General features: G+C 37.6%; 3 protein-coding genes across 9 annotated transcripts in view; 1 reads left to right on the top strand and 2 right to left on the bottom strand.

Annotated features, from left to right (window-relative positions):
• Positions 1-5,946, top strand: part of Nmnat (nicotinamide mononucleotide adenylyltransferase) — a 92,118-nt gene extending 86,172 nt beyond the window's left edge. For all 3 annotated transcript variants that reach the window (XM_068392039.1, XM_068392040.1, XM_068392041.1), the window contains one exon: positions 2,270-5,946. In XM_068392039.1, coding sequence (XP_068248140.1) covers positions 2,270-2,302 — 33 coding nt within the window. In that variant the 3' untranslated portion in view covers positions 2,303-5,946. The remainder of the gene's footprint in view (positions 1-2,269) is intronic.
• Positions 1-9,360, bottom strand: part of LOC137657645 (uncharacterized) — a 444,763-nt gene extending 435,403 nt beyond the window's left edge. Inside the window, exon 1 of the mRNA XM_068392046.1 lies at positions 9,226-9,360. The gene's annotated coding sequence lies outside the window, so the exon portion shown is untranslated. The remainder of the gene's footprint in view (positions 1-9,225) is intronic.
• Positions 9,361-10,570: 1,210 nt separating this feature from the next.
• LOC137657640 (glycoprotein-N-acetylgalactosamine 3-beta-galactosyltransferase 1-like) overlaps positions 10,571-24,544 on the bottom strand; it is a 37,854-nt gene continuing 23,880 nt past the window's right edge. For 3 of the 5 annotated variants that reach the window (XM_068392036.1, XM_068392035.1, XM_068392037.1), the window contains exons 3-8: positions 21,748-21,921; positions 20,996-21,270; positions 15,402-15,569; positions 13,232-13,352; positions 12,443-12,600; positions 10,573-11,142 (exon numbers count right to left, since the gene is read on the bottom strand). In XM_068392036.1, coding sequence (XP_068248137.1) covers positions 11,014-11,142; positions 12,443-12,600; positions 13,232-13,352; positions 15,402-15,569; positions 20,996-21,270; positions 21,748-21,921 — 1,025 coding nt within the window. In that variant the 3' untranslated portion in view covers positions 10,573-11,013. Of the gene's footprint in view, positions 11,143-12,442; positions 12,601-13,231; positions 13,353-15,401; positions 15,570-20,995; positions 21,271-21,747; positions 21,922-24,544 lie in introns of all 5 variants that reach the window. The other 2 variants (XM_068392038.1, XM_068392034.1) reach the window with 2 other exon arrangements.

Genomic DNA, 24,544 nt, shown 5'->3' with positions numbered 1-24,544 from the left:
TTTGTGTGGTCTTATCTAATCTGAAAGTTTTCAAGGTTCACATAATAGATGCCCCTATTCTTAACAATCTTGCAATTGAAGACCAAGATTTACTTGAAATAAAATAAGTGGTCAAATTTCTGTAATATAGTACGTTTAAGTTTTAGAATAACTTAAATCCACTTCCAGGATTACAGCTTGAAAAAAGCCTCATCATATGAAAATACAAAACTATTACACGTTTAGTATCTAGTCATAGAGTCCAAATAAAAAGATAATTGACTGAGCTCAAACTGCCCTTATAAACTGATGCACTTTTTATTCATGTTCATAGATATTGATAAGGATTAGATGGGATGTTAGTATTGTGTCCAAACTTCTAAAAATTGGAAGGCCTACGTTTGTGTGACGTAGGGGGTTTCGAAAATAAATTATAACCCCAATTTGACCTTGATAAAATCCTAGAATATATTCAAATATCTCAGACATTTTAGAAAACTATATTTTATTAATTATTGTTCTATTTCTCTAGTTGAATGATGTATAGAATGTATTTAGAGATTATGGTATAAGCACAATATATAACACCAATGCACGTACACGAATATATATATATATATATATATATATATATATATATATATATATATATATATATATATATATATATATATATATATATATATATATATATATCGTCCCTGGGAAGCCTTTACCAGCACGCGAGATAGTCTAAAGTAAAAAATTAGGAGAAGAATTAATGTTTGTGGCATGAAGTCAGTTGTGCTTCCATATACATTAAGTACTTTAAAAGTTCCTACTCTAGCCACTGAATTTGGCTAAAGATCTGAATTGATAGTCCTAACTGAGTCCCATAATTCGATAGTCAAGTCCAAAATAATGTTGTAATATTAGAACATATTGAAATAATGCATTACTTTGGCTTTATAAAATGTCTCCCCGTCTTAAGATCTTTTATCTTTCGTTTCAGTTTGAAACCCAACACTGAATTTTAATTTTAATTTGAAAAATACATCCTAAAATAGCATCTTATATAAAAATCTAATTAGTTAAGTAAAGTGAAATATAAAACACATCAAACAGGACCACCAGTTCAACATTGCATAATATATACATTGCGAAAAGATGCACCATCATCATAAAATTAAACTAAAAAAATTTAAACTATGAGCTGATACTAAATATTTTGACTTGTTTATCTAGAGAAAGAATAGTCACAAAACATCAAAGAAAGGCTTCGTTTAACTTACAAAGATTTTATTTGTTCACTGCCAAACTGACAATGATTCTCATTCATAAGTGACTGTAGATGGCTTCACAGGACGTAAAACAAATGATTTTGATTACATTTTATCACAATGCTTCAGAACACATCCAAGAAATGTGTATTTATGGCTGTGTGAGAGAGAGAGAGAGAGAGAGAGAGAGAGAGAGAGAGAGAGAGAGAGAGAGAGAGAGAGAGAGAGAGAGAGAGAGACATCGCCTTGCGTTAAAAAATACTGGGGCGGATCCTTTAGGAAGAGGACACAAACTACTAGGCTAATTTTGCATACCTACAGAAAAGAAACTGAAAATGAAATACTAATTAATTTAAGAACAGTAAAATCACAAGGAAAAGAATTCAAGCAAGCCTCATGAGTTTTATCCTCAAGCACTTCGAGGGCAGTGAAGCATGTTTTGAATCAGACAATACTAAACAAATATATACTTACATTTACAAGGTTTGAACTGTTTATATATGATAATTATGTGAATTGTTTGTGATTCTTATGCAGCATTAAAAGATAGGACAGACTGGAACGTTAGAAGAAAATTATAGTTGGAAGCACCTCAAAAACAAATTCTTAATTTTTGTGGCTAAAAGAAGTCTGAAACTGGGAATATAGAAATTAAACCCGCCACAACTTAGCAATAAAACAATGTTTTTGTGGCAGAGCATTAGGGATATTCTTGGCCATATTTTTGGCATGGTTAATATATATGTATATATATATATATATATATATATATATATATATATATATATATATATATATATATGAAATTCCATTGATATATCGACATAATTGCTTATAAGTGAACATGAAGAGAAAATATTAAAAAAAATGTAAGTGCACAATTACAGAATTCAAAACAGCAACAGAAGAGTGCGTAGGAAAAAAAACATTGACCGATGTTATCTTGAAATAAACAAAGAATGAAAATTAAATTGAATAACCCAGCCATTTATTAAACACTGTGTTAACTTTTGAAGTTGTTTCTCTTTCAGACGAAGAGCGGGAGCCCTGTATGTCATCTATGAAGCAGCTGTTAAACCGTGTGGGGTGCGCGCGCCCCCACGACCCGCCCCCACAGTACCTCCCTGTGCTGGTGTGACCCGCCGTCAACTGACCTGGGCTGTAACCTAAATCTCTCTCGGATTCCACTGGAATGATTTGTCCCGGAGGTTCCGCATAATAAGAGAACCGTTCTTATCATGGAAGGTAGAAGGAAAAAAATAAATAAAGTTGGATGCTGTGTGTATGTGGTGTTGTTGGATGATGCAGTTGTGTTGGTGAGCCCCCGACGAATTAACATTTTGTTGGAGGTTGGTGGCGAAGACGTTTGATGGCCATTGTTGATCAGTTTGTTTACGTGATGACATTGTGCAGTAGTGGTGAGAAGGGAGATTAATGTTTGAAGGTGGGAGAACACTCACGATTTGAGAGAGCACTTGTTTGGAGAGATGTCTCTAAAGCGCACTATGAAATGTTTCACTCAATTTGAAAGGCCACATTTCTCAACAGCTCAGGCAGGCATTGACTTAAGGGTCTATATAATGAATAACACCATCTACATATAAAAATGCATATACAGTATATATATACATTAGCAGATTATAATTCAGTATTATCCAAAATACACTTGAAGTTAGTTTGCTGAGACGCAAAGTGGCACCTTTACTTAACTTAACCATTTGGTGAATATTCAACTCCAGGGACCTGTGTCTCTATATGGATTTGAAAGTGAGGTCACTATTGTTGATTGATTGATACAGACAGTGAGCTAGCAGGTCTGGCGTTACATTAACTACGATTCTATTGTATAGAGTTACAAAATTTAATGCAACTGTTCGGCTAAATATGCACAACTTTCAGAGTTTATCATTAGTTCGCGCGCATTTGTTAAAGACATATTCACGCAGCTTTATTTCCAAGCCCAATTTAATCAAGAAAACATACTAGCACTAAATAAATGCGCGTGCCAACCAAAATAGTTCAAGTACAAAACATATATCTTGAATACTTGCACAATTCGCAATGTAATTACAGTTTAATGGTTTTAGAAGATCGTTAATAACTAAAAGAAAAAAAAAAGCTCAGACCATAAAAAGCTTTTTGCTACTCATGTCGCTTCGATAAGACCTCTAGAATCGAAAAGGCCTCGACTTAAAGGGTCTTGTTGATGGAATATTATCTAAGTACGATCACTATCTTTGTATGTATATATCTCTCTCTCAAGTTTAAATGTTATTTCACGTGAAGGTTGGAGTCTAACCCGCCGGAGAATTTATATCAGTGTTTTGTCGTTTAGTGGAGAATCGTTGTTTAAGGGTTCTAAACCACACAACAGCGTTCTTTCTGTGTCGTTGGTATTCGTAATTTTGGCGCGCTTCGATGCCAGTGGGCACTTCATACCCATCAAAGAGACGTTGTCAAATTGGAGGTGGGACCCACCTATTGGGTATCCTGGTCTATAATATAGGTTTGAAATAATAAGCTATAATAAGTGTAAACTAGTTTATAGGCTACAGCCGTCTAGCAACAAAACAGCAGCAACAGCTACATTATGTGTGTGTCTATGTTGTACACATTCAATGTCAAAGCTTTACAACTGAGCCCTTCGACGGCAGTACGTTTAAGTATCAAAGAGAGACGGTGACGTTACTATGAAACGCGTTAATGCTCGAAGCTGAAACAATGCATGAGAATGCCAAGTTTATCACTTATAGTATTGCTGTAACAAGTTATATACCGCAAATGCAGCGTCGCACTAGATAGGTAATCGTTGGATAAAAATCACAACTATAAATGCTTGAAGCGGCAAGTTCAATAGAAATCTTGAAATAAACAGAATAATAACCTAGAACTCGCTTGATTAGTTGTGTCGTCACGATAAAGAAATTGATGAATAAATTATCTGGTCTGAAATAGCTGCACTCTTAGATAAAAAAGAAAAAAAAAAGTCTCAAAAATATTTGGAAAAAGCCCAGGCATGTTGGAATGATTAAGCAGCCAAGTGTACTTACATCGGTATTTTTTTTCCTCAAATCTTGTTAGATTTATGGTAGATAATTCGGTGTGAAATTATTAATTAAATTCTAGACAATAATAAAAAAACTAAAACAATCTAATCTAATATTTTGAGCAAACCATATTTTCAAATAAATTAAGCTCGGATTTTGAAAAAATCAATTGGTTGTCAATTTCGCCTTTCCTCATGATGTCGTCAGATATATTTGTACTATAAAAGTTTAACTGCACTGTATTGCCTTATTTTTGTAAAACCAACTAATACCCAAATTTTCCTAAAAATATTAAAAACTATAAACAACAAGCCTATAGAAAAATGAGATAACTGGCTACAGGCCTACAACATTTTCTGATTTTACGAACTTTTAAGAAAAAAAAGCAGTAGTCGCTCTATATTTTTACAACATTCAAATCTCATTTAATCCAAGTACGTCACAGGCTTTCGAGTAGTTTATAGTAAGCTTGCTAAACTTCAGTAGCAATCTGTGTATGTGAATTTTTCTCCTTTTAAAAGATATATTGGTTTCACAAAATTAACATCGTTAACTTTTAAATCTCTAAAATACAAACGGTAGAATAAATGTTTCAGTATATTAATAAACAGTATATCAATATATTATAATAAATGTGAACCGCTTTCTCTGCTCATGTGAATGTTAAGTTGACTTTGGTTTAAATAATTCGTTAGATTTGTCTAGATTGCTCGGAGCTTGTCTCCGGGCGGGGTTTCCTAGGCCAAGTACAGACTATGATTCACATAGCCCCCACAGTTTAAATAAGAAAATAAAAAGATTAAATCCTTCGCAACTGCGTTATTCGCAACGAAATTGGTTAACGCCAGAAAATTTTGGGTGAAGTTTATAGTAGGCCTATCCAGCGAGAATGTCTAACGTTGGTTAGATCAAGAATAAAAAGCTGATATTTTGGTCTGTTTGTTTGATAGAAGTTTCTTTTAGCACGTTTATTTCCCCCTTATTTCATCCCAATTCTTCGAACAACGTTCTAAGTCATCGCTCGTTTCTGTTGGTATGAAGTTGACATTGAAATACCATGATTCTCATTTCTCTCATTATATCCGTATCCGTGTTTTTCTTACCTCATTTCTCACACAAAAAGAAAAAAAAATACTCATTTTCAGAAATATGAAAAAGAATTAAAACGCATTTGTTCACAGCAGGGAAGGACAGATCTGTATTCGTTTTGTCTTAATGTCAACATATCTTTGTGGTGCACAATAATACTTATGCTTCCCAATATGTGTTTCTTTTAATAATCCAAAAAAAAAATAATTCAACATTTGTTTTAATTGAATCCCAACTACTGTTGTCATGAATGTATCTCAGTTGTACAAATAGATTATAGATGTAACATACTTACTACCTGGAATAGTCTAGTTATAAAATTAAAAATAAACTTTTTTAAGGTCTAAAATAAGTGATTCTATCTGTATAGTCATATGGTTTATATATCCATTACAAATTCAGTATAAAAACAAGAATGTAAATAAAATTAATTAATCTTAAGCAGTCTCAAAATATATAAATATGACAGTTGTATTAAAAAATATGCCTCTTACAGTTAAAAATGAACTTTAAATAACAGGTAAATAACTAAAAAGATTAACCCTAAGGGTATGAATAAAATAACAATTAAACCCTAGGCACAAAAGCAATCACAATAAAGTCCTCATGCAATATATCATGTCAGCCTGGATTTGATTTTACACAACATAAATGAAAGAAAAAAAAAACACTAGTAAAATTGATGAACACACATGAATGCACATTAATATGGTAAAGAAATTAAATATATGAAATGGCCGTTGTTGGAATTATCATGCATCTGGCTGTTGACAAGGAAACGTTTTTACTAATGAATGAATGATTGTTAATTATCTAGTACCATAACATCAACGGTCATTGATGCTGATTTTTTACAAGATTAGGTGTATAAAAATGGCAATTGGAAGCTTTTATTTATTTTTTTTTTTTTTGAAAACTATGAGAACTTAAACTGGAAAGAGCACTCAAACAGGTAAGTAAATATGCTGAAGCTAGCTCAAATTTGTTGTTGAATAGGCCTATATGGTTTCTCACCCCACTGGGGAAGATAAGTTTTACTTCATTTTTTTTTTTTTAGTAAATATCCTGTCCTACCCTACAGATAACCTAACATTTCTTCCTTTAAAACTCTCACGGTGGGCTTTGGAACTCATGATTTTCTTCTGTGTTCTGTGAATAGGTCTACTACTATAACGTTCGCCTACAGTAAGGATCTGTTATAGACTGCCTGTTCTTGAAGATCATATTTAACTAATTTTATTCATCTACTAGTGCAAACTTGAGTTTTTTCTTTACCGATGAAATCAATTGGTACAAGAAATTAAATATAACTAATAAACAAACTTGAGCATACTGATGCCTTCTAACGAAAGGCATATAAATTCAGTTACATACATATATACAAATAATATATATGCAACAACAACAACAACAATAACAACAACAGCAGCAGCAGCAAATACAGTCGTTTTTTAATCCACTGCAAAACAAAGGCCTCAGACATGTCACGGGTTTGGTCATTTTCATCACCACTACGGATTGGTGATGGTGGAGACTAGTCTGATGGGTCACAGCAAACCAACCCAGTATGGATGGCCCTGACTAGTACAGCTTTGCTGATCATAGCGATACATAAACCCTTTCACCGTTGTATTGAGAGAAAATCCTACATATGGTGCAGGCGTTAATGTTAAGCAAATCTTTGTACACTAAGTAGCATATACTGTATATTAGGGGAAATTCGCATGGTAGTCAACGTGACACTATACATTAGAAGGGTCAGGACAAATGTCAATACGTTCTTCCATTTTTCTCCTTCCTGTTTTATCAGTATTGAATAAACCGTTTATATATATATATATATATATATATATATATATATATATATATATATATATATATATATATATATATATATATATAATAAAATCATAACAACAACGTTGTCTCGTGTATTCCGAGGTGTAAATGCTAGAAATAAAGATAGTTAGAGAAAGTAAAAAACGCGGGTAAAGCACTTACAACCAGTCTTATCAAATTCGTTTCTTGGCATTAACTTCTGGTAGTAACAAAAACGTAAGCTACACCATAGATATCCTATCTATGGGCTACACATAGTTGGGCTGTTGTAAGTGACATATAAGACCACTTCTATTAGTTGTATTTCTTCTCGAGTGGCAATGGGTTAATGACTCGACATGAATATACATACAAAGCATCTACATCGCGATATTTCGTTTATTGTTGTTATTATTATTACTAGCCAAGCTGCAACCCTAATAGTAAAAGCAAGATGCTATAAGCCCAAGGGCTCCAATAGGGAAAAATAGCCCAGTGAGGCAAGGAAATAAGGAAATAAATAAATGAGAACAAATTAACAATAAATCATTCTAAAAACAGTAACAACGTCAAAACAGATGTCCTATATAAACTATAAAAAAGACTTTATTGGTATTCGTGTCTTGTATTCAACCTGATTTCTGTCTAAACACATTTCAAGATATAAAATCCTCATTAGTCCCAAAAGATACTACCAGTTATTGTCCCGCCTGACTTAAGCCATTCACAAAACCAATTGACCATAAGCCCTTTGAACAAATTATCCACATGATTCGGGAACACTGGCGTAATCCCCAAGACTATTTATGAAACACCGATATATGAATGGCGAGCGATTGTGACGCAGTTCCAGTAGGCCCTGCTGCTTCCTCCGGTGCCTTAGATGACCGCGGAGGTAGCAGCAGTAGGGAAGTCAGCATTATGAAGCTTCATCTGTGGTGGAAATGTGGGAGGTTGGGCTGTGGCACCCTAGCAGTACCAGCTGAACACGGTTGAGTCCCTGATTAGGCTGAAGGAACATAGAGAGTAGAGGTCCCCTTTTTGTTTTGTTTCATTGTTGGTGTCGGCTACCCCCCCAAAATTGGGGGAAGTGCCTTGGTATATGGTATGGATGGATATATGAAGTAGGCTGGGGCAACCTATTGCCGGACAACCTGTTGGACAAGCGTTCGAAACAAACTCAAGGTCGATATTTACTAGCAGTGTTTGCAACCTCACCATCCTTGAGCTGGGGATGGGAGGTTTTGGGGAGCCTATAGGTCTACTTGCAGAGTCATGACACAGGACAGAGGGAGATGGAAGAGACTCATTAGAAACGGCGACCCCGAATAGGGATAAAGCTGGGAAGAAGGAGAAGAAGAAGCAGTCATTAGGAGCCATTGCCTAGCCCTTCCCTGGTCCTATCTTGCGAGGAGATGGGTCTTGGGAGCTGATCATGTGTCTCTAGGACAGTCCTGTTCCTTGCCTCTGCAATTCATGTGCAATAGACCTACTAACAATGATTGAGTCGCGAGTTGCAATATTGCAGATGATCAATGGCGAATTACAGACAAGTTTAATGTAATGAAAAGGGTCAAGATTTCGGCGTCAGTGTCCTTCGATGTCAGGATGCCAGAGACCTTCAAATCAATCAACCAATTAATGGGCCAAGAAGACACACGAATTGCTTCAAATCATGTTTTAGCAATTATATCACCAAAATATTTTTGGTCAAGCAAAATCTACCCTCCATCATTCGAGAAATATAATTGATAATACAGACATGTGTCTGAGGCCTTTGTCCTGCAATGGATTGCCTACGGCTAAAGATTATACACACACACACACAAATGCACACGCTAATGATTATACATACACACACACACACACGTTAATCAGCCCACCGAACCTAATTGTTAATGACACAAACTGACCTAGACCTAACCTAACGTTACATATGGGGCTAACCAAAACTCTTTCAACTTTCTCAACTCACAAATACTATAAAAATTAAATGAAAATACTACGATGAACATAAAATAACTTGAACTTACTTTTTCATTCGGCTTTTCAGACATCAAACTAGTGTAGCTCATTCAATGGGAGAGGGTTACCTTTTAAACAAAACTCCAAATTAATGTTTTTATGCTGTAGCACTTGAAACATGACGCTGTTTTCTGGTTAATTTAATAGAAAATGAATTAATCTATGCAATTTCAACTTAATTGGACAGTATTATGAAACAAAACATCTAAAAAGCCATTATTAAACGAAGGCAATCACCGCCGGTGTACACGATAACACAGTCAAACGAAAACTGAGCTTGACAATTTTGACCAGGGTTGCCAGTTTGGCCTTTTTTCCGGCCAAAAAAAACTCAAATTTGACCTTTTGTATTTAAATAGGTTGGCCTTTAGTAATATGAAAAAAGCCGGCCCTTAAATACTATATTTTTGACATTTTTCTATTAATGGGTTGACCTTTTAAAGCCTCTGTTGATTAGAAATTGACCTTTTCTCATTTAGAAAACCTGGCAACCCTGATTTTGACTAGGGTTGCCAGATTATTTCGACTGGATTATCGTACATGAGCCTTAGAATTGTCGTTTGTCAACCAAAATTGTCATACACAGTTTCAATATAATTATTAAGGAGTTACATGATTGACTTATTTCAAAATATTTTAGTATAATTGTTTAATTAAACACTTATGTATATACCTAAGGTATGTATCGTGCATCGTACTGGACCTAAAATAACCGTACATGTAGGATAATTATCGTATGAATGGCATCCCTGATTTTGACAAAGTTTACGATGTTTTACGATGGTGACGTTCTGTACAGAGTATTTCTTTCTTCTTTTTCATTTCCCCGGGGAATAATGGATATAATTTAACAAATTAATATATTTCTTTAAGAACTATTATTTATAAAATAATTTCAAACTTATGAAGGAGTTGACTTAAAGTTCGCTTCCATAATTCTCACTTATTTTATTATGAAAGACGAAACTTTTCCCGGGCAAACATGTGAAGATTATCAACACGAATATTGTACTCATTTCTGTAAATATTGCCTTTATTCCATAAACTATAGATGTATAATAAAGATATATGACAAACATTTTTAGTGTTTTATCCTTTAATTGGGGAACACCCATATGAAGATAAAGTAACGTGGTGTTTCAAAGTTTCAAAGTAAAGTTGGTGTCACAATCATAGTCTGGTATCTAACTTTCAAAGTAGGAATTAGGAAGAGCGGTAAATATTTTCCTCAAACGGCAACAATGTAAATTAACCCCAACACAGTAGAGGTACAATTAAATTTAGGTTTTTTTTTCATAATGTATGTGTTTAAGGAAAAATATGCCTTAACTTCATTATGAATAAAAATTCAGTCCTACACCTTTGCTAGGCCTATGTCATGTACGCTATCGAGTTTAACTCATATATGAGAAAACTATACACTTCCCTTAAAACACAATGTATAAAATGATGACCATATATGAAAATATGATCGTATGAAGTGTAAAAATATGTTAAATACATGTAAGTGCTCCCGGAAGAGTTCATTTTTCACCAAAATCGTTTTGACCTACGAGACGACATAAGCCTATTTGCCATGTCATATAAAAACTTGAAAAGACAATGTGATTTTCACTCATTCCCGAGTACTGAAAATATCACACAATATGTCCTGTATCCAATAAACGTAACAAATGAATTGACGGTTTCCAACAAATCTGGTGTAATCATACAAAATGTCTTATCTATAAAAAGCATATTAATCTTAAATCACGTGTAATGTACAACGTTATAAAGTATTTGTGATTCCACAAATGTCAGCAGTCTTTCAAAGGGATGCCTATGCCGTAGGCTTTCAAATGGTATATCAAGAATTCGAGGGTGTAAAGTAGACCCTGTCTAACGTAGTGGAATGAGATGGTGGTGTCGCTGCAACACGAGAGACCCTGGAAATAGGAGAAAATGACAATTAATTTTTTTTTTTTTGAGTAAAAGGTTCATGTAAGGAGTTTAACATACAATCATGCTATGATTGTGAATGTTGTCAAATATTGTTAGTCTTAGACAATTATGTGAATTGAACAAGAGTACCACTCTTATTTATGCAATCAATCATCAGCCTTGGTCTTATACCCTCTCAATATTGCACCACTGCCAACATTCATCCTTTCTCTCCCATTTGCATTTCCGATCACATATAAAACTGCCCCAATTATTTCTCCATGATGTTCATTAAACATTTCCAGAAGTAACACGGAAAATAACCATAATACCCTTTTTTCAACAAAGCCATTTAACTATAAATAGTTCCTCGCTTTGGCCGTTTTCTTATGCACTTAAACAGACATTTCTTTCACGGCCTCTCTCGAATGAATAGATTGCTGAATGTATACATTATGTGTGTGTGCTACAACATGCCCTTGTCTAGACTAGATCCAGCCTTTATCGCAACTCATCCCCACAAAAGTACCTTCATCCAAGCTTTAGGACATTATATAAAGCATCCCTGAGTCTTGAACCTTCTCTTAGAATACAAGTATCTAAATATATATCCTCATCGTCATATCCTCCTATGGCTATTAACGCAAAGGGCCTCATTTAGATTTCGCCAATCGTCTCTATCTAAAACTTTTAAATCAATACTTCATTCTTCGTCTACTTCACGCTTCATAGTTCTCAGCCATGTAGTCCTGGGTCTTCCAACTCTTCTAGTGCCACGGGGAGCCCAGTTGAAAGTTTGGTGAATAATCTCTCTTGGAGAGTGCAAAGAGCATGCCCAAACCCCCTCCATCTATCACTCAACATGATCTCATCCCGCACCCTGATATACTGTACAGTATACAGCATTATTATTATTATTATTATCATTACTTGCTAAGCTACAACCCTAGTTGGAAAAGCAGGATGCTATAAGCCCAGGGGCTCCAACAGGGAAAATAGCCCAGTGAGGAAAGGAAACGAGGAAAAATAAAAATTTAAGAAGAGTAACAACACTAAAACAAATATCTCCTATATAAACTATGAAAACTTTAACAAAACAAGAGGAAGAAAAACAAGATAGAACAGCTTGCCCGAGTGTACCCTCAAGCAAGAGAACTCTAACCCAAGACAGTGTTAGACCATGGCACAGAGGCTATGGCACTAACATATTCATCAGCCGTTACTAGTCCACTGCAGAACAAAGATCAGGTATGTCCTTCCACTCTCTATCCATTGCTTTCTAAAGACGAAATCTAGCTGCCTCACCTGATCATGATCGTGAGCGAGATTCTTCCAATACCAGTAGGATAAATTCTTGCTCTTGGGCACCACCACGTCGGCTGGATGGAACGGGAAGAAACGCGGCCGGCCATTTTCATCTCTCGAGTCCCCAGGTTTGACGCCGGCGGCAGCCATGAAGTACCCTTAGAGAAAGACAGGACGTGAGATATTAAAAAAAAGAAAGATGTGTTATAAAATATCCTTCAAGATAGGACATCAAATATCCTTATTGAGAGAGATGGTATTCATGTTACGGTAGTTATGAAAAGTATCCAAAAACTCTTGTTTTAGAATACAACGTCGTTTCCGAATTACAAAGTTTTTATTTTTACATTATTATTTAATAGGTAAAATAACTTTCATTACAGGTCCTATAACATAATATACATAAATTTAATGTACATATAAAAATGCAATATCCAACCAGAAATATAGGACATGAAATGTTTCAAAAGAAAGACAGGAAACAAATGTCCTATTTGATACACATGGTAGGAAATGTTGTATTTAAAGGACAAGATTATATGAAATACATATTTGCAGTCAGGCTAATTATATATCGTATTAAAAGGCCATGGCGTTTTGGTGTACTATTAGGTATTCCTGTCACTGTCTGACTAACATGAATCCTGAGAAGCAATTTCTGTACCTAAGTTATAGCTCTTTGCTAGACCTATGTTTAGAAAAACTACTCGTTGCACCCCAGACTGTACATTTCCTATTCGGGAATGATTATACCTAACCAAACGTATAGTAGTCTTAAGTCAGTCTCACCCATCTGGACGTCTTCGGCACCTTGAGAATGGGCCAGGGTAGAGTTCTTCATGCCAGCCTCAACAAAGGCTTTCAGAGCACCTCGGCTGAGGATGTAACCAGCTCCTCCGCTCATGTAGCCCTGCAAAAGAAAAAAAAATCCTAATTGGTGTGTGTGTATATATATATATATATATATATATATATATATATATATATATATATATATATATATATATATATATATATATATATATATAAAGGAATCCGTTTCTAGTCCACTGCTGGATAAAGGTCTCAGACATGTCCTTATCCATGTCTGGGGTTTGATAATTTCATCACCAAGCTGGCCATTATGGATTGGCGATGGTGGGAGACTTTATTATGATCGCTCACAGTAAACCATGGAGATACACAACCCTTTCACCACGTAAAGAAATCAAACCAAACGCCACTTTTCACTTAGAGTTACTTTATAAACTGCAAAATCACACTTGCAATTCACACTGGAAAATCAGACGTCCCTGATTACTTAATATGTGCAAACTGGAATACTTTAACAACACATTTTACTTATAAACAATAAGTAAATTATTCTTTACCTTATTTATAAACAGAACGATTTATTTCTGTTATCGTTAACATAATAGAAACCCTGAGAGAGAGAGAGAGAGAGAGAGAGAGAGAGAGAGAGAGAGAGAGAGAGAGAGAGAGAGATTTATGGAAACTCAGTCATAGGACCCAGAAAATATGCCAGGGAGGCCATTCAACACCAAGGTACAACAGGGAGGGGCTAAAATAGAAGACTATAAGGTAAGTTTACTTAGTGGTTAAAGGGAATAAGACCCTGAAGTAATAGTGCATCACGTTTAAAGGTTTAAAGGCTGCTCATGAATGGCAGAGGAGAGGGACAGTAACAATGCCCTAGCTAGCAGGACAATGGTTTAGAGACTGAGCATATGTACACATGATCAGCGCCCACGTCAACTCTCCACCCAAGCTAGGACCTGAGAGAACCAGTCAATGGCTACCGATGACTCCATAGGTAGGCATATAGGCTTCCCCAAACTCCCCATCCGTAACTCACAATGATGGCGAGGTTGCAGACACGGTAAGAAATTATCGAGCCAGCTGATCGCCAGAGAGACGTTTCCAATAAGCCACCACAACCCCGTGAGAGAGTTGAATACTAAGGCAAGCTTTAACTGAATTTACTTCTTGGAAAAATGATTAATTACTAAATATTTTTCAATAAGGAGGCAAAGGATTAGTTGTCATAAACTTGAGGGGTAATGTAGAATACGTGCCAAGGCAACCAACCCCTTACTTTAGTGATACTAGTGGGGATGAAAATAATGGCTTACATATAACTTATCATGATACCTAGGGAACAAGAGTTCCTAAGAAATGCAGTATAGCCATCTACCCTATTTCCATGACACTACAGTATAGTTTGAAACACTGATTAGCCACGATAGTACAACTGGTACCTATTCTCTACCTAGTAATAATAATAAGTAGAGAGGGACTCAGTAGAGCGCAGACTTCTGTCGCGGAAACTTATTTCTCGATTTTTTTCTCGACCTTGACCTTTGACCTTAACATGCATTAAGTAGCTTGGATTTTTATATACTCAAATATGAACCAACTTTGAAGTCTGTGTGACAACACTATCCAAAATTATGGCTGATTACGTGAATTGGACATTTTGCTTGACCCTCACCTTGACCTTTGACTCTAGACCTTAAGAAATTTGATAATTTCCAGTTTTTTACATATCAGTTAATTACTAGAAGTTCATTACTCTACGATTAAAATTGTGGCCAGGAAGCTGTTCACAAACAAACACACACACACAAACAAACACATAAACAGGGGGTAAAACATAACCTCCTTCCAACTTTGTTGGCGGAGATGATAATAATAATAATAATAATAATAATAATAATAATAATAATAATAATAATAATAATAATAATAATAATAATAGTAATGATAATGATAATAATAATAATAAAAATAATAATAATAATAATAATAATAATAATAATAATAATAATAATAATAATAATAATAATAATGATAATAATAGTAATAAAAATAAAAATAATAATAATAATAATAATAATAATAATAACAACATTAATAATAATAATAATAATAATAATAATAGTAATAATAATAATAATACCTGGGGAACAATGACGTCGAAGTGACACCCGTAATAGAGAGGCTCCTCTGGATCCTTGTCGTGGAGCCAGAAGCGTAAGTTCTCCATGATGAGGTAGGTGTCGTCGTCCGCCTTCACGAACCAGTCGAAGTCCTTCAGGTAGTGGAGGTAGGCGTGGCGGAAGGCGTCCTGTTCGGATATATTATTATTATTATTATTATTATTATTATTATTATTATTATTTTTACTATTATTATCAATATTATTATTATTATTATTAATATAATTATAGTTATTATTGTTATTATTATTATTATTATTGTTATTATTTTTATTATTATTATTATTATTATTATTATTATTATTATTATTATTATTATTATTATTATTTTATTCTTAACATTATTATTATTATTATTATTATTATTATTATTATTACAAGCTAAGCTACAACCCTAGTTAGTAAAGCAGGATGTTATAAGACCGAGGTCTCCAACAGGGAAAATAGCCCAGTGAGGAAAGGAAATAAATAAACTTCAAGAGAAGCGATGAACAATCAAAATAAAATATTTTGAGAGCTGTGAAATAGATCTTTCATATATAAACTATAAAAACTTGAAAAGAAAACAAGAGGAAGAAATAACATGGAATAGTGTGCCCAAATGTACCATCAATCACGTGAACAGTGGAAGACCATGGTACAAAGGCTATGGTATTATTATTATTATCATTATTATTATTATTATTATTATTATTATTATTATTATTATTATTATTACAAGCTAAGCTACAACTCTTGTAGGGAAAAATAGCCTAGTGAGGAAAAGTAACAAGGAAATACAAAACTACGAGAAGTAATAAACAATGAAAATAATATATACTAAGAACAGTAACAACATTAAATTCGATCTTGCATATATAAACTATAAAAACTTCAAAACAATGTATTTGTGAATTGGTGATGGGTCCGGGGGTGCTATTCACCCCCGCGGAGGGGAAGTTAAGATTGCAAAATATACTATAAAGGCAGAACGAACGGAAACTAAGTTAAAGGCAATAAAGCGTGTGCAGCTAGGGATCGATGGGATCCTGAAAATATATCTTACTAATTCCTACAGTAAACTGCATGAGGTATACTGATAGCACTACCCCTCTCTGAAAGCTGTTTTTGTTTAAAAAAGAAAATTATGTTCTATACAATCATTAAACACTGGTGTTCTATACACAAAACCGAAAAACGACCAAACTCGAGGCTATGTTTCCATTTTGGATCTCTTGGGCTTATAGCATTTTGCTTTTCTAACTAGGGTTATAACTTAGCTTGTAATAATAATAATAATAATAATAATAATAATAATAATAATAATAATAATAATAATAATAATAATAATAATAATAATAATAATCCAGTGTTGAAATCTTCAGTGACACCTCGTGTAATTTTGCGTTTATCACAGAAACATATAAACAATCCCTGATCAAACCCCATTTATACTTCAACATTCTCTTTAATATTGACTTCAGTACTAGGCTAAATAAGGGCACAGTTGCCGCTACCATCGAACAATGCACTACGGAAACCTAAGATCACTTTCAGTTGATCATGTGTAAACCTGTGATAAACTACTATTACCAGGCTGGATTACTGCAACTCCATCTATTATAATCTACGCAAAGTGCAACTTAGGAAATTATAAAGACTGATAAATGGTGCCCCACCCCAAGAAAGGATTCGATAAAAGGTGCCCCACCCCGAAAAAGGATTAGATAAAAGGTGCCCCACACTGAGAAAGAATTTGATAAAAAGTGCCCCATCCCGAGAAAGGATTTGATAGAAGGTGCCCCACCCCAAGAAAGGATTCGATAAAAGGTGCCCCACCCCAAGAAAGGATTCGATAAAAGGTGCCCCACCCCGAGAAGGATTTGATAAAAAGCGCCCCATCCCGAGAAAGGATTTGATAAAAGGTGCCCCACCCCAGGAAAGGATTCGATAAAAGGTGCCCCACCCCAAGAAAGGATTCGATAAAAGGTGCCCCACCCCGAGAAAGGATTTGATAAAAGGTGCCCCACCCCGAGAAAGGATTTGATAAAAGGTGCCCCACCCCGAGAAAGGATTTGATAAAAGGTGCCCCACCCCGAGAAAGGATTTGATAAAAGGTGTCCCACCCCGAGAAAGGATTTGATAAAAAGTGCCCCATCCCGAGAAAGGATTTGATAAAAGGTGCCCCACCCCAAGAAAGGATTTGATAAAAGGTGCCCCACCCCGAGAAAAGATTCGATAAAAGGTGCCCCACCCCGAGAAAGGATTCGATAAAAGGTGCCCAATCCCCGAGAAAGGATTTGATAAAAGGTGCCCCATCCCGAGAAAGGATTTGATAAAAGGTGCCCCACCCCAAGAAAGAATTCAATAAAAGATGCCCCACCTCGAAAAAGGATTCGATAAATGTGCCCTAACCCGAGAAAGGATTCGATAAAAGGTGCCCCACCCCGAGAAAACATTCGATAAAAGGTGCCCCACCCCGAGAAAGGATTCGATAAAAGGTGCCCACCCCGAGACACGATTCGATAAAAGGTGCCCCACCCCGAGAAAGGATTCGATAAAAGGTGCCCCACCCCGAGAAACGATTCGATAAAAGGTGCCCCACCCCGAGAAAGGATTCAATAAAAGGTGCCCCACCCCGAGAAAGGATTCGATAAAAGGTGCCCCACCCCGAGAAACGATTCGATAAAAGGTGCCCCACCCCGAGAAAGGATTCGATAAAAGGTGCTCCCCCCGAGAAAGGATTCGATAAAAGGTGCCCCACCCCGCGAAAGGATTCAATAAAAGGTGCCCCACCCCGAGAAAGGATACGATAAAAGGTGCCCCACTCCGAGAAATGATTCGCTAAAAGGTGCCCCACCCCGAGAAAGGATTTGATAAAAGGTGCCCCACCCCGAGAAAGGATTCGATAAAAGGTGCCCCACCCCGAGAAAGGATTCGATAAAAGGTGCCCCACCCCGAGAAAGGATTCAATAAAAGGTGCCCCACCCCGAGAAAGAATAAGATAAAAGGTGCCCCACCCCGAGAAAGGATTCGCTAAAGGGTGCCCCACCCCGAGAAAGGATTCGATAAAAGGTGACCCACCCCGAGAAAGGATTCGATAAAAGGTGCCCCACCCCGAGAAAGGATTCGATAAAAGGTGCCCCACCCCGAGAAAGGATTCGATAAAAGGTGCCCCACCCCGAGAAAGGATTCGATAAAAGATGCCCCACCCCGAGAAAGGATTCGATAAAAGTGCCCCACCCCGAGAAAGGATTCGATAAAAGGTGCCCCACCCCGAGAAAGGATTCAATAAAAGGTGCCCCACCCCGAGAAAGGATTCGATAAAAGGTGCCCCACCCCGAGAAAGGATTCGATAAAAGGTGCCCCACCCCGAGAAAGGATTCGATAAAAGGTGCCCCACCCCGAGAAAAGATTCGATAAAAGGTGCCCCACCCCGAGAAAAGATTCGATAAAAGGTGCCCCACCCCAAGAAAGGATTCGATAAAAGGTGCCCCACCCCGAGAAAGGATACGATAAAAGGTGCCCCACCCCGAGAAAGGATTCGCTAAAAGGTGCCCCACCCCGAGAAAGGATTCGATAAAAGGTGCCCCACCCCGAGAAAGGATTCGATAAAAGGTGCCCCATCCCGAGAAAGGATTCGATAAAAGGTGCCCCATCCCGAGAAAGGATTCGATAAAAGTGCCCCACCCCGAGAAAGGATTCGATAAAAGGTGCCCCACCCCGAAAAAGGATTCGATAAAAGGTGCCCCACCCTGAGAAAGGATTCGATAAAAGGTGCCCCACCCCGAGAAAAGATTCGATAAAAGGTGCCCCATCCCGAGAAAGGATTTGATAAAAAGTGCCCCACACCGAGAAAGGATTCGATAAAAGGTGCCCCACCCCGAGAAAGGATTCGATAAAAGGTGCCCCACCCCGAGAAAGGATTCGATAAAAGGTGCCCCACCCCGAGAAAGGATTCGATAAAAGATGCCCCACCCCGAGAGAGATTATTTGATAAAAGGTGCCCCACCCTGAGAAAACATTCGATAAAAGGTGCCCCACCCCGAGAAAGGATACGATAAAAGGTGCCCCACCCCGAGAAAGGATTCGCTAAAAGGTGCCCCACCCCGAGAAACGATTCGATAAAAGGTGCCCCACCCCGAGAAAGGATTCGCTAAAAGGTGTCCCACCCCGAGAAAGGATTCGATAAAAGTGCCCCACCCCGAGAAAGGATTCGATAAAAGGTGCCCCACCCCGAGAAAGGATTCAATAAAAGGTGCCCCACCCCGAGAAAGGATTCGATAAAAGGTGCCCCATCCCAAGAAAGGATTCGATAAAAGGTGCCCCACCCCAAGATAGGATTGGATAAAAGGTGCCCCACTCCGAGAAAGGATTGGATAAAAGGTGCCCCACCCCGAGAAAGGATTGGATAAAAGGTGCCCCACCCCGAGAAAGGATTCGATAAAAGTGCCCCACCCCGAGAAAGGATTCGATAAAAGGTGCCCCACCCAGAGAAAGGATTCGATAAAAGGTGCCTCATCCCGAGAAAGGATTCGATAAAAGGTGCCCCACCCCGAGAAAGGATTCGATAAGAGGTGCCCCACCCCGAGAAAGGATTCGATAAGAGGTGCCCCACCCCGAGAAAGGATTTGATAAAAGGTGCCCCACCCCGAGAAAAGATTCGATAAAAGGTGCCCCACCCCGAGAAAAGATTCGATAAATGGTGCCTCACCCCAAGAAAGGATTCGATAAAAGGTGCCCCACCCCAAGAAAGGATTTGATAAGAGGTGCCCCACCCCGAGAAATGATTTAATAAAAGGTGCCTCATCCCGAGAAAGGATTTGATAAAAGGTGCCCCATCCCGAGAAAGTATTTGATAAAAGGTGCCCCACCCCGAGAAAGGATTTGATAAAAGGTGCCCTACCCCAAGAAAGGATTCGAGAAAAGGTGCCCCACCCCGAAAAAGGATTTAATAAAAGGTGCCCCATCCCAAGAAAGGATTTGATAAAAGGTGCCCCATCCCGAGAAAGTATTTGATAAAAGGTGCCCCACCCCGAGAAAGGATTTGATAAAAGGTGCCCCATCCCGAGAAATGATTACTCCTAAACTAATTGAATTACACCGGTTTCCTATCAAAGGTAATATAAAGTTTAAGATACATGCAATGACACATGCAATTATTGGAGCCGGACGTCCAAAATATCTACGAGAATTGCTACATATCGTACAACTAACAAATCGCGTAGAGCCGCGATTAGTTACAGATGGTTTCAAATTATTGGAGCCAAGATATATATCTACTGCACGTGCTAGACCTTTCAAATATCCGCCACAAGACTATACAACAAGCTCCCACTAGACATCCGAAGGACTAAAGATATTAAGGCTTTCAAGAGGAAACTAAAGACTTTCTTGTTCTCTAAGTGTTTCGATAATGTGAATTTGACAAAAACCCCCAATGTGTTTGAGTGATACGAAAAATACCTAAGAATATATACTATGAATTATCTTATAGGTCCTGTAGTGCATACAGTTCCTCTGCATGATAGGACTGGTAAAGCAGCCCTTAAAGTAAGTGAAGTGAGTAACATACCCTAGTTTTGTTCCAGAGACCGTCGCGGCCGTTGGATGCATGTGGTACCGTAAGCAGCGGCAGTTCATCATCATCCCGCTGCTTCCAGGGAAATTCATCACCTTCCTCCACTTCTTCTTCTTCGTAGACGCTATTGGTGACGAAGAGAATCTTGGTGCATCTCCTGCCCCAGGTGTGGTAGACATGAAGGGCGTGGGAGACGTGGTGAGCGGGATATGTCACTACAAGACAGAGGACACGCACTTCGTGGAAAAGGCGCGTAGCCACGTCGCCAACTGGAGAGGAAAGTTGGAAGATGCAAGTTAGGAGACTAAAATATAAACCTTCGTTCCATCAATCAGGAGCGTTAATATATTAAAAGGAAGAAACTATGGCTTGTGTATGTAAGGTGATTAAAAAAGAGTTTCGTTTACATGAATTACGAGTATAAAATTAAATGCGGACAGTAAATAAACTAGATGTAAATTCTTTCTGAAAAAGTAATAAAGAAAAGAAATTTTTGTATCTATGAAAAGACGATGAAAACAATGAATAAAGATATTAGTTGTATTTATTATCTGGGGAGTTAGATGGTTAAACACAAATAATGTATCAAAATATCAATGAAAAAAATCTAGAAATGGTAGAGTATATAAATTTTTAACTCCGTTCATAACCAACGACAATGACAAATACAAACAGAACATCTTTATCAATAATAGATAAAATACTGAACATGCAAGAATAAACAGTAAAATCAAATTCATACTTACGGCAAATCTTCGAACGCCCTTTTTGATATAGCTGTTGTTTTGTTTTCCCTGATGACCTGGTAGGGGGATCGTGGCGACCCGTCTCTCTGACACTTGCCAAATGGATCAGCTCCTCTGGACTCGATACCTCGTCTTCCCACGACCCCTTGAGCCATCCTGGAGGAAAGGAAGCACCTGTTGAAATGAGAGAATAGGCAGTCTTAAGCAGTAAGGGGTCTCATACAAGGTGGGGCAATCTACATAATAGTCGCCAGTGTCTCATACAAGGTGGGGCAATCTACACAATAGTTGCTAGTCCAAGGCCCTTGGAATTATACATTGAAATGATAGAAGGTACTTAGACAGTCTTAAGGAGTAAGGTGTCCCATACAAGGTGGGGCAATCTACACAATAGTTGCTAGTCTGAGACCCTCGGAAGCATACGTTGAAATGATAAAAGGTACTTAGACAGTCTTAAGGAGTAACGTGTCTCAAACATAGTGGGGCAATCTACACAATAGTTGCTAGTCCAAGGCTCTCGGAATTATATGTTGAAATGATAGAAGGTACTTAGACAGTCTTAAGGAGTAAGGTGTCTCATACATGGTGGGGCAATCTACACAATAGTTGCTAGTCCAAGGCCCTTGGAATTATATGTTGAAATGATAGAAGGTACTTAGACAGTCTTAAGGAGTAAGGTGTCTCATAAATGGTGGGGCAATTTACACAATAGTTGCTAGTCCGAGGCCTTCGGAATTATACGTTGAAATGATAGAAGGTACTTAGACAGTCTTAAGAAGTATGGTGTCTCATACATGGTGGGGCAATCTACACAATAGTTGCTAGTCCGAGGCCTTCGGAATTATACGTTGAAATGATAGAAGGTACTTAGACAGTCTTAACGGGTAAGGTGTCTCATACAAGGTGGGGCAATCTACACAAAAGTTGCTTGTCCGAGGCCCTCGGAATTATACGTTGAAATGATAGAAGGTACTTAGACAGTCTTAAGAAGTAAGGTGTCTCATACATGGTGGGGCAATCTACACAATAGTTGCTAGTCCGAGGCCTTTGGAATTATACGTTGAAATGATAGAAGGTACTTAGACAGTCTTAACGGGTAAGGTGTCTCATACAAGGTGGGGCAATCTACACAAAAGTTGCTTGTCCGAGGCCCTTGGAATTATACGTGGAAATGATAGAAGGTACTTAGACAGTCTTAAGAAGTAAGGTGTCTCATACAAGGTGGGGCAATCTGCACAATAGGTGCTAGTCCGAGGCCCTCGGAATTATACGTTAAAATGATGGAAGGTACTTAGACAGTCTTAAGAAGTAAGGTGTCTCATACATGGTGGGGTAATCTACACAATAGTTGCTAGTCCGAGGCCCTCGGAATTATACGTTGAAATGATAGAAGGTACTTAGACAGTCTTAAGAAGTAAGGTGTCTCATACAAGGTGGGGCAATCTACACAATAGGTGCTATTCCGAGGCCCTCGGAATTATACGTTGAAATGATAGAAGGTACTTAGACAGTCTTAAGTAGTAAGGTGTCTCATACATGGTGGGGCAATCTAAACAAAAGTTGCTAGTCCTCAGTCCTCGGAATTATACGTTGAAATGATAGAAGGTACTTAGACAGTCTTAAGGAGTAAGGTGTCTCATACATGGTGGGGCAATCTACACAAAAGTTGCTAGTCCAAGGCCCTTGGAATTATACGTTAAAATGATAGAAGGTACTTAGACAGTCTTAACGGGTAAGGTGTCTCATACATGGTGGGGCAATCTACACAAAAGTTGCTTGTCCGAGGCCCTCGGAATTATACGTTGAAATGATAGAAGGTACTTAGACAGTCTTAAGAAGTAAGGTGTCTCATACAAGGTGGGGCAATCTACACAATAGGTGCTAGTCCGAGGCCCTCGGAATTATACGTTAAAATGATGGAAGGTACTTAGACAGTCTTAAGAAGTAAGGTGTCTCATACATGGTGGGGCAATCTACACAAAAGTTGCTAGTCCGAGGCCCTCGGAATTATACGTTGAAATGATAGAAGGTACTTAGACAGTCATAAGAAGTAAGGTGCCTCATACAAGGTGGGGCAATCTACACAATAGTTGCTAGTCCGAGGCCTTCGGAATTATACGTTGAAATGATAGAAGGTACTTAGACAGTCTTAAGGAGTAAGGTGTCTCATACATGGTGGGGCAATCTAAACAAAAGTTGCTAGTCCGAGGCCCTCGGAATTATACGTTGAAATGATAGAAGGTACTTAGACAGTCTTAAGGAGTAAGGTGTCTCATACATGGTGGGGCAATCTACACAAAAGTTGCTAGTCCGAGGCCCTTGGAATTATACGTTGAAATGATAGAAGGTACTTAGACAGTCTTAAGAAGTAAGGTGTCTCATACAAGGTGGGGCAATCTACACAATAGTTGCTAGTCCTCGGTCCTCGGAATTATACGTTGAAATGATAGAAGGTACTTAGACAGTCTTAAGAAGTAAGGTGTCTCATACAAGGTGGGGCAATCTACACAAAAGTTGCTAGTCCGAGGCCCTTGAAATTATACGTTGAATTGATAGAAGGTACATAGACAGTCTTAAGAAGTAAGGTGTCTCATACATGGTGGGGCAATCTACACAATAGTTGCTAGTCCGAGGCCTTCGGAATTATACGTTGAAATGATAGAAGGTACTTAGACAGTCTTAAGAAGTAAGGTGTCTCATACAAGGTGGGGCAATCTACACAATAGTTGCTAGTCCGAGGCCTTCGGAATTATACATTGAAATGATAGAAGGTACTTAGACAGTCTTAAGAAGTAAG

The sequence above is a fragment of the Palaemon carinicauda genome, chromosome 18 (genome assembly GCF_036898095.1).
Source record: "Palaemon carinicauda isolate YSFRI2023 chromosome 18, ASM3689809v2, whole genome shotgun sequence".
NCBI classification, from domain to species: domain Eukaryota; kingdom Metazoa; phylum Arthropoda; class Malacostraca; order Decapoda; family Palaemonidae; genus Palaemon; species Palaemon carinicauda.
This window is presented reverse-complemented; position numbering and strand designations above follow the sequence as displayed.